At 34.3% G+C, this 11,428-nt stretch overlaps 1 protein-coding gene across 1 annotated transcript; it reads right to left on the bottom strand.

The window, feature by feature from the left end:
* Positions 1 to 106: 106 nt before the first annotated feature.
* Positions 107 to 10,017, bottom strand: LOC130623340 (ras-related protein Rab-35-like). Its single transcript, XM_057438811.1, has 6 exons — positions 9,859 to 10,017; positions 6,389 to 6,439; positions 5,846 to 5,969; positions 4,152 to 4,276; positions 3,216 to 3,340; positions 107 to 1,112 (listed from the first exon to the last, which is right to left on the bottom strand). The coding sequence occupies exons 1-6, from the start codon at positions 9,917 to 9,919 to the stop codon at positions 981 to 983; spliced, it is 618 nt and encodes a 205-aa protein (XP_057294794.1). The 5' UTR covers positions 9,920 to 10,017; the 3' UTR covers positions 107 to 980.
* Positions 10,018 to 11,428: the final 1,411 nt, after the last annotated feature.

Here is an 11,428-nt window from a genome sequence, read left to right as displayed (position 1 = left end):
CAACATCCTTTCTTTACACACGACAACCTGAATCTTCAACCAGAGAGGAGGGACACCGATTAAGAACTAAAGCTTTGTGCAACAAATCCACATTAGTTAAAAATAATTTAACGAAGATTGAAGACAATTACATAATTGTCAGAGAAATTTTCTTTCGAAAAATAGATATATACAATAACGCAGTATTTATTTCGTACCTTAGATACCAGATGTTTAAAAGGTAAATAAAAATCCATAAATTATAAGCCTGTAAACTTTACTCTTGTAAAGTGTGATAAACAAGTTGAAAAACAAATAAGCATGTTGTAAATAAAACAAAAAACGAGGCATATCATCCGTGTTGTGTATGAGGATATCGAGCCAAGTCTAATCTGAAGAAGCGACACAAAATGACGACTTATATGAACACGAAAATACACAGAAAGATCTTTATTAAAAAAGACTAAAATTCGACCACCAACTAATTATTACAAATTATTGCTTTAATATCAATTTATATTTTTCAATATACTTTTTAATAAGTAGATATTTTACTGGAAAAACACATAGTTTGGTGCACTTTATTACAAATAAAAAATTCTTGTATCAGTACGAAACGCTTGTAAAAAGTTGGAGAATACAAAGAAGTTATATGGACAGGCTTCCAATTAATACAAAATTTCTCTTGCTTCAAAAAGATCTACCTCTGCTGCAAAGTAATCCTATGGCGATATATACCACCTGTTTACACCATATGCATCGCTACAGACTACATTGTGGTTATAGACAGTTCTGTCCTATAAAAAGTTACATAATATCTATTAGTTGCAGAAATAAACTCTAGCAGTTGTCCAGAGTGTTGGTGATTAAGATATACTTCGATTTAGATCTATTTTATTCTAAGCATGATCCTCTTTACGTTGATGGATTCTATAACACGGCGACCATATTAAATTACGTGATTGGTGTGACATAATAAACCAGTATAAAATTCAAGCTTGCTAACAACATTTGTTCTTTCCTTTCTTTTTCTTGCTTTCTAGCGTTATACCATGCGGTTTATTGGCTTCGTTCGCTTTCGCTTGTTGTTCCTTTTTCGTACGTAGGACTAATTTTGTTATATGACTGAAAACCTGGAATGAAAAGAGAAACATGTTTGCAAGCTAACCTTTTTTGACTTTTTTTGTATCAGAATAAAAAAGATATTCAACTACCTGTTTTTAACCTGTTTAAACTTTCAATTGAACGGGGAATACCAATCAAAACATAAAGTACAACCTCTGACAATTCACTTATTTACGATATTAATCCTAATTTGATTCAATAAATTTAAGAATTTATACTTCGTTTCACACTGTGAGACTACTAAACCGTAATTTTATAAAAGAACTGATACCGTGTCCAAATAGCCAGTAGTACCTTAGGTTGATTAATTTTGGCGAAGATTAATTTTCACGAATTTAACGAATTTTATGCACATTCGCGAAAATTTATCTGCGCAAAAATTTCAAAAAATTTCAATTCACAAGAATAAATCTTCGCGAAAATTACTAGAAATGACTCATTCGCCAAAATTAATTTCGCAAACTTTTTATAACAACAAAAGGTTGTTGTTGTTTTTCTTATTTGTGTAGACCTTTTTTGTAAATCGATAAAAATTAGTTCCACCCTCTGTTATAAAGAAATTCGTATAAAGGTTACCTTATTTAAAAAAAAGGCCTGGAATGAATTAAAATTGGGGGAAAAAAACTAGATTCGCGACAAAAAATTGTTTCGACGTCACTAATGCGCAAAACTTAATCTTCTCAAAATGCAGATTTGTATTTGACCTCACTTAAGGTGCAATTCACAAAATTGCCAATATATGTAAGGGTCATGAGGTTTCGTCTGTCAACGCATTTTAAAAAGTCTCTAATATCTCACGTGTGCACAAAGTACGAGATTTTTTGTTGTAAAAATCAGGTAAGAGAATATTCAATAATGTAAAGTAAGCTTAGTTCGTAAAGTTTAGACTATTTTTACACTAAACAATAACTGTTGCGTTGTATGAATACTCGGATTATATTGACGTAGGAAAACATTGCACATTAGTTTAAGTTATCTAAGAATGATTCTTTATGTGATGAGTAAGAGAAATGTGTGACGTGTGTGATGAGTAAGAGAAATGTGTGATGGGTGAGAGAAATGTGTGATGGGTGAGAGAAATGTGTGATGGGTGAGAGAAATGTGTGATGGGTGAGAGAAATGTGTGATGGGTAAGAGAAATGTGTGACGTGTGTGATGAGTAAGAGAAATGTGTGACGTGTGTGATGAGTAAGAGAAATGTGTGATGGGTGAGAGAAATGTGTGATGGGTGAGAGAAATGTGTGATGGGTGAGAGAAATGTGTGATGGGTGAGAGAAATGTGTGACGTGTGTGATGAGTAAGAGAAATGTGTGACGTGTGAGAGAAATATGTGACGTGTGTGATGGGTGAGAGAAATGTGTGACGTGTGTGATGGGTGAGAGAAATGTGTGACGTGCGTGATGGGTGAGAGAAATGTGTGATGGGTGAGAGAAATGTGTGACGTGTGTGATGGGTGAGAGAAATGTGTGACGTGTGTGATGGGTGAGAGAAATGTGTGATGGGTGAGAGAAATGTGTGACGTGCGTGATGGGTGAGAGAAATGTGTGACGTGTGTGATGGGTGAGAGAAATGTGTGATGGGTGAGAGAAATGTGTGACGTGTGTGATGAGTGAGAGAAATGTGTGACGTGTGTGATGAGTGAGCGAAATGTGTGACGTGTGTGATGAGTGAGCGAAATGTGTGACATGTGTAATGAGTGAGAGAAATGTGTGACGGAAGTAGAAAATACACTTTTAGAAAACCACAAAGATGTTATTTTGAACGGTATTTGTGTAGCAATATTTATTTTTTTTATGAAGTTACGTTGTTCCCATTGTTTTTGTCTTTCCGTTTGAGTCAATTCATTCCTATATGTTATACGAAATAAGATTTTCATCTGAAATTCCATGCCATTTTATCACGTAATTCAAAAAAATGACGTCAGACGCCTCTCTGATACATGTTATATCACTAAATCGCAGAGTAAACAATAAAACAAAAATTGAGTTTGTTGCATCTTCTTAAAATTGCAGGAAAAATTGTGAACCAATGATGCTCGGAAAAAAGTGGAGAGGAAATCAAACTCACGAAACCCTTAATTCGGAGGGAAAGACATCAAATTATCAACCCACCTCTTCTATATTAATGTTATCTTTCGCTGAAGTTTCAAATGTTGCTATACCCATCTGTTGAGCAAATCTTTTTGAATCTTCAGTTTCAACTACTTTCTTATCGGGACAATCATTTTTATTACCAACTAAACAACAAAGAAAATACATTCCATTTATGTCTTACAAGAGTTGCACAGCATTTGCCACGGGTTTTTTTGTTACAACGCTCTTGTTAAGAATTGAAAAAAAGGAAGTAAACTGTTATAAATCAAGAAGGTGTGACCATGAAGAAGAGGTGAAATATTTTTGTGACATATTTTAAAAAGAAAAGTTGCAAATCCTCTACATATGTTTTAAGTAGGGTTAGTACCTATAAAATACTAAATTTTTATGCCGTGGGATTAATTATTCCTCTAGAAAATGAGAAATATTCACAATGCCCATGGTCAAAGACTTATTAAATTCACTCTGTTTGCTTCCTTTTTTTAATACAGAAAATGAGCAAACAGCTTAAACTGAGGATCAATTGTGAAATCAATTTTGAAATCGAGAATGCTGTCTTGTGTTGTAGAATCTGTGTGAAAAAGTCCATTAATTACAAAATGAATTTTAAATTATTGAAATTATTTCAGGCCATCCCATAACACATAAATTTCATAAAAATATTTAGGAACCATAAAACATGAAAGGCAAGTTACTTGATACAAGTTGGCAACCTGATGTTAATGGTTTATATTTTTTACAATCACATCAATCCTCCCACACAAGATGAAGATTTAAATTGAAAAAAGAGAGCAAAACTTTGCAACTTCAAGTTACATTGAAACTTAAATCCATATTGAAAATTTTGTTAACACATTTGCAGTAGCATTTATCAAGTTAAAGGCCGGTGTACCTTAGAAAATTGTAAGTAACATACAAAATAAAATAAATAACACTGGGGAAGATTCTTTTTACCTAAAACTTTATTTACCACATCACAATTCTGATCAATTTCTTGCAGCCACCTTTTAACATTAACAAAAGATTCGGCATTCGTAACATCGTACACCACAATAACACCATGCGTTCCACGGTAGTAACTAAATTAATATGTAAACAATTGTATAAATAAATGATATCAGGAGGGGAATGCAATAGAAATTTGAAGATGGTGAGTAGACTGTCTGATCAAGATCAAATTGGACATTGTTACTATCTTTAGGTTATCCAGTCTTGGTCATGAATGTGAAATTCGGGCGTGCTCTTTATCACACGGCTTGTTCTACTTCGTACACACGCCAAGCAGAACTGAGCTATTTTAGAGTATTCCCTTACCCAGACTTTACCCAATACATAATTGTTCTTCCGTGTTAAAATGCATCTCTAAAATGTATTTCTATTAAATACCCACCTTCATTAAAATTGCTGACTTGATATACATTTCAAATGTTTTGCGTCTGTATTGCGTCGATAATATTTTTTTTGTTTTTCAGCTGGCAAAAAATTTCGTCATTAACCTTGTATTGCTCTCCTTAAGACGATGACAAATGGAAATGAAGTACAAGTCCTATTGACCTACCTTCCCGATGGTGTATTTCTTAAGTTAATAGTTCTGTCCCAACTAGCTCTCTATGTTTTAAGATAAACTGATTAGGAAGTAAGTTGTACACATGTTATTAACGAACTGAAGGTCAGGGCATCATTAAGTTGAATATCGCAGAAGTAGCCGGTGACATGCTTTGAAAATGCTTGTCACAGGCACAGTTAAATGCAAAGCAAAACTGTACAGGAGACTCAATTGTTAGAGACTTCGCAGAACATCTCTTCTCACAAAACCGAGGGCAGGGCTGACTTATTGCCTGCTGTGTCGTGTGGGAGACAGAACTTCTAGACTTCTTTTTAATACGATATACATTTTTTTCGATTATTATTACTAAACATATTTGATTTCTCTTTCCTCTTTTAAAAAGATTTTTTAAACTTTATTGAACATGTTTTTTCTTTGGTATTATTACATTACGAGAACATTCGTCCGAAAGCTGTATTAAGGTACAGGACACCTACCCTCCCCCATGTTCTGGTTATATTTAACTTGCATGGGTGCGCACTCTTCTCGCAGTATTCTCTGTGACGATGAAGGTCGGACTGACTTGTGGCATGGTTCCAAATGTTCCTCCGTTTTTCGTTCGAGTCTCAGTGTTATGCACCAGCCGAGCATAAGAGTGTCAGCATGAAGGAAAGGGGCCGACTTTAATGTTCTCTATACCTTACGTTCTTCATAATAACACCATTCATTTAAATTTCACAACAAAATTACGTCGGCAATTTTTTTGCCAACTACTATGCTTCAAAAACCCTGCGCTGCCGCTCTCCTGAATGTAATAATTGCACGCCAAAATCATAAGCTAGGCGTGCGATCAGTATCGCACGCCTGTATTAGTGTAGGCGTACGTACCACCGCACGCGGGTGCAAATATTCATGACCAAGACTGGTTATCTAATTCGTTGACCCTAAAAAAATTAATTACGTTTATGTATCTATTCAATTAAACAGGTTAAAATTAAAAATATAACTTTTTAATTCCATTGATATAACCCAGTTTACAACCAATTATTAAGTTTATAAATATCTAATAATATCTCCCGGTTTCAAAATTGTGAAAACTTACGTGGAGGTGATAGTTCTAAATCTTTCCTGGCCAGCAGTATCCCATATTTGTAATTTAACTCTTTCACCTTCAACATTTATAGTTCGAATTTTAAAGTCCACACCAATAGTGGTTATGTAAGAACCTAAAAAGTAAAAATGATTTGAATTAAAAATTATATGCAACTAATGTGTCTGCCCTTTTTTCCATCAACACAACATTTTATTGTCTTGCTCATTATAATATTCAAATTCTTGATAATCTGCTAAAAAAATTTAAAAGAAAAATATCTAACTTTTAATATAACAAATAAGTGTCCTTTGTTTTTCGTCTACGAAAACAAATTAAATGCTGTTTTGCCTATAGCATAGCAGACAAATTTATCAATGTGAAGGTCTTCACAAAAACATTTGTATTTTTAAAAAAAATGTGGTATCAGGTTTTTTTGAAACTTAAATTGGTTACAAAAACTAACAAAATTATAAATTGTTGTAACCAATCCAAACTTAGATAGCTACGTTGCCATACTGCCGTGCCTTATACAATTTAAAATCAACTGCTTACCTGAAAACAGATCTTCAGAGAATCTTAGTAATATACTGCTCTTCCCAACACCTGTAAGAAAAATCAACTACGTCAGTTTGTTGCGCCTCTGTAGAAGAGTCAAAATGTGGGGTTCATGTACAAAACATTCCACACACACATAACTTTTCCACGTGAATTTTATTTTAACACCTATACCATTAAGTACATATATGTGATTCCAAGTCCTGCTAAGAATAGGTAGGTTGTGAATGGAAGAGATGTGAGGTTGTGAACTGGTTTAATTTTTGATTTTCAATTTGAAACAATGCAAGTCTGTTTGCATTTGTACAAGCTAAAAATAAACAAGTTAAAAACAGTTTATGTTTAAAAAATTAGTGAAACCCAGAGAAAAATCCATTCCAGTGGCTTTTACATTTTATTGGGTGTCTGTCAACTTTTTAAAATATTCATAGAAAATCCAAGTCATTAAATAATTAATCCAAGCTTTTGAGAGTATGATGAAACAGATCAATTTCTCTAAAAACAAAGTATGATCTGACATATGGGAGACTGTTTATGTCACACCTCAAAAGCTTGTTTAATTTTACAAGAAACACAACCAATTCAGCAGCCAAACAGTAATGCTTAGAACTTTTAGAATAGAACAATAAGAATGTTTCCATTTTGTTTGAAAAAACTGCAGAAAAATCTTTTCCCTCAGTTGATCGAATGTTTACCATTGTCATGGTTTCTATATAAACATGTTGTATTTTATTTACCAGGTACTTAATGGCTTATTAACCATTTGTCCAGGCCTTACGTAGAAGAACAGCAACCTCTGTTGTTTGCATGGACCTTGCTGCGCTCTCTCCATTACTTCACAACTTTGGTCGCTGTTTTTCTGTAGCACTAGGCTAAATGGTTTATAAGCTATTACTAAAAAATAGTTTTCCAGTAGAAACTACAGTACTGGAATCAAGACACCTAACATTAGGGATCTCGTATCGTGCGCGTTGCGCATGATTTGCAATGCTGTCGCATCTTTAAACATTATAAAAAACAATTAATGGCATGAGAGAATAACGCCATTGAATACAAATAATTATTTTTTGTTGTTTTTTTAAATCAAAAATATTTTCGTCGTCGTAGGCTTTTTTCTTGTTTAGACAATCCAACCTAATTAGTTGCTCTATGGGCCCGAGCGGCCCTAATTATCACGAAAACAAAAAAATTATAGCAAGCAAAAAAGTTTTTAAGAAATAAAATATTAAAACAAATATTTTATCCCATTTAGTGAAAAAAATATTATTTATATTATGCTTGCTAAAATCTAGTAGTGCAAGACTTTTACAGTATTCTCTCTAAAAACAATTCTGGAGATAATTTTTTCTTTTGTCTTGAATGTAATTCTAATCTATTTATATCTTTTCAATCACATTGAGCACATTGAAATGATTTGCTTCTGGTAAAAGAGCAGTATAACAGGTATCATTTTTAGATGATCTATCTAGTGCCCAGGACTTCATTACTAAATTCTGTTAAAAATATTGACAAATGTAAAATTAAATGTTTAGATGATAATTTTCTTTTTTATCTTCACTACCTTCAAGCAACAGGTGACCATTGAAAATATGAAAAATACAATTAATAAGACACATGCAACTATCTCATCCCCTTTGCTGAATTTATTTTATCATGCACACTGTGATTGCTGAGATATAAATGGATAACAAAATTCTATAAAAACTAGAGAAGAATGTTCCGTACATTGCTGTTACAGACAATCCGTCAAGCGCTAGTTCCATTTTTTTATTGAGACAAATTATTATTAGTTTTTCTTCTCAACTAAAAAATATAAATTGCGTGGGTTATGCGAAAATACATAAAAAAAATTGTTGTCGAAACACCCTCCTTGTTGTTTTTAAATTTTTTTTTGTTGTTGTTCCGACCATACATTCTCAATAAAATTATTTTTATTTCGCTGACTGTGAGATCCTATCGACTTCGCCCATAGAACAACTAATTACGTTATGGTCGCCTTATTTCTAAAATCCAATTTCCAATAAAAATGTTTTACAAGATGCAAAAAATTTTTAAATGTAAAAAAACAAAACAAGATTATACCAGTCTATTGTTTAATATTTTTAATGTTGATCATGATATAGTGGTGATCGCGAGTATCATGAAGTTCTTTGGTAACATTTTTTCTATCGCAATGGTCACTATAGGATCGCAAATCGTTCGTGTCACGCATGATACGTGCACACGATGTTAGGTGCCCTGATTCCAGTACTGTACAAGACTTCAAGAGATGGAGAGTTTCTTCATTTATTTAAAGCATAAACCAGAAAAACTAACATTGGTTTGCTAATATACAAATATTTCTCACATTTGGAGTGAAATTTATCTTGTGATCTTGAAAATGTTTATTCCTGTAAAAATAATTTTTGTTTCTGGAACTTCACCTGAAATGCCTGTGCCATATACATGTAATTTATAAACAACCACAAATTGTCTAAAAAGGTTATACCATGTCTTGCAAAGACAAATTTTAACTTTTTTAAAAATTGTCCTTCTTAATTAAAATATATAGCTACTCCTCACAGGATTGCAGTAGAAACAGTACTTATTTTATATGGTTAGCCTAACTACATCTGAAGAGTATATCTTGTCAATTTTATTTAAGAAGGCATCAAAAATGGCAGAAATGTTGCAAAAAACACAGGGAACTTCAGTTGACTTTGACATTTTTAAAAAAATTCAATTTTTTGTCTTTAAAAACCACATTCAAAATTTTTTTTAAAAAGTACATACATATAGTTTTAGTAAAGCAGCGATATTAGTACAAGTTAGAAAAGCACAAAACTTATGTCAACATTATATACTCTGTCTATCAACAAACATGCCTTTGCTAGTGACGATATAGAGTTATTACCAGTAGGAAATCAATCCTTGTATCACAAAGCACTAATATAATGTATAGTATAATTTTTTTTAGCTTGTGGGTTTTAAATGTTTCCTGAGCGTGATGTTTTAAGTACCCATGTCCACAAAAGTGGTCCTAGAGTGCTTAAAGCTCTCTTGACCTGATTTTTTGTAGCAAAGTGTTTGAGGCCCCGGAATTTAGTGGTTATAACTGTCACACTTTGTGCGGGAGACCAGAGTTTAATTTCCCTTGGCGTTGATTCAATATGGGCGAGTGAATGTTACCATAGCCCCGGATTAACCCAAGCCATGCGAGGGAAATTGGTGAGATAGTACACTGTGTGTGGGCCGTTGGATGTTGCTGGGAGTTGTCCGGTAGAGCGCGGATGCTAATTCGGTCTGTGTAGCTCAAAATGAGCATTAATTATTAAAAAAAAAAAAAAAATCCAAAACGAAAGGTTATGCTCAAAACACACTGAATCTTCAATATCTAAAAGGTCAAAACATAGGCTAGGAAGTGTGTTTGAAAGTCCATGCTCTGTTTTATGAATAATATTAAAACAGAATTAAAAAGTAATAACTACCACTGTCTCCTATAATCAATAACTTGAACAAATGATCATATTCCCTCTCCATCTTCGACATGGGTGTTTAACAAATCTTTACAACATCATTATGTTGATGGCCCTGATCCTGTTTTTTCCTCACCTCAATAAATCAGAGTTGGAAACATCGAGGCATAGACCGCCCTGCTCATCTGGTCATTCCGATTTTAGGGGTCCGAACAGTAATCCTAGAAGTAACGGGATCTAAGGCCCAATCATATTTCCCAGAGCTTCTTTTCTCTCTTTTTTTAAATGCACTAATCGCGCGCCCGAGAAAAAATACAAAGTGCGCGACCAAACACAGAGAGATTCTCCCTTGCTAAGAGGGATTCTTGATGAATCCCTCTTAGCAAGGGAGAATAAGAATCATTTGTTAAATAGCTCGCATCCTTCTCACCAGGGTTTTATGCCTTTTTGACATGTGAGAAGAGACGTCGAAAATTTTTTCGTCGTTTTTTTTTCATATTAAAAAGACAAAAAAACTATCAGAGGGGATTGGTGCCACATTTTGGCAATCATTTTGGTCAGCGTTTTATCAGGTCGGCGGGCGTTTCGGCGGACGTTTCGATGACCCGGCTATCTTTTTTTTTTACGCTGCTACGTGACGTCGGCGGTCATTTTGGCCGTTGTTTTTTTGCACGATCTGGCGGTGCCTCCCTATGAGGAAGTGTCAGTCAAACTTTGCTATATCCAACAAATCTATTGATAATACCGCCTCGCTTCTTCCTGGCACCTTAGACTGAAACGATGGGGTATTTGACGGGGGTGCTCGACACACATGGAACCGCGTCGCTCTGTAGAGTCAATTGACGGGGTCGTTCTAAAATTTGGCGGAGGTCAAAGAGGCGCCATGATAAGGCGGTGCAGGTCATTGGTAAAAAAACAGCAACATATCAAGATGGCATCATGCTAGTATATCATTCCATATACTTACCATTTTACCATTTTTTCTTTATATAAAACTAAACCCAAACAAATAAAAAACTAAACACAACTATCTCGTTCATTCTGTTTATTTTTTGTTTTGTTTTCATTCTGTAAAATACTATACAAATTATTCAAAACGAGGCTTCAACGAATTTTTGACCGCCGCCCGATTTTGAATTGCCCTTGCATTTCGTTCTTTGGAACTCTTATGGAAACAGCGGTTTCTTCCCAAACGACCATTCAAGCACCAACCACCGCAGTACTACATCGTCTCGCCGCGCTCTGTGCAACCATTGAGAAAACGCAAAGTCAGGGGTTGAAACGACCACCAGGCAATAAAACGCCCAGAAGAACACCCGCGGACTTCATTATACCAAGAACGCGGGATCAAAGAAACAACGGCCAAAACTATCGTCGACCTCGCATAGCATCGCCCGAAAAACGACCGCTGGGTCCGCCGAATTAAGTTTAGACAGTGAGTCAAACACTTCTGGAGTTCTTTTCACGCTTAATGTCTCCCGTTTCTATATGTGGTTTTTTCATTGTAATGATATGATTCTTTTTGAAATATATTTTATTTGATGTTAAAATTAAAAAAATTGACCGCCGACCTGATTAAACG

This window comes from Hydractinia symbiolongicarpus, chromosome 13 (assembly GCF_029227915.1).
Source record: "Hydractinia symbiolongicarpus strain clone_291-10 chromosome 13, HSymV2.1, whole genome shotgun sequence".
In the NCBI taxonomy this organism is placed as follows: Eukaryota; Metazoa; Cnidaria; class Hydrozoa; order Anthoathecata; family Hydractiniidae; genus Hydractinia; species Hydractinia symbiolongicarpus.
This window is presented reverse-complemented; position numbering and strand designations above follow the sequence as displayed.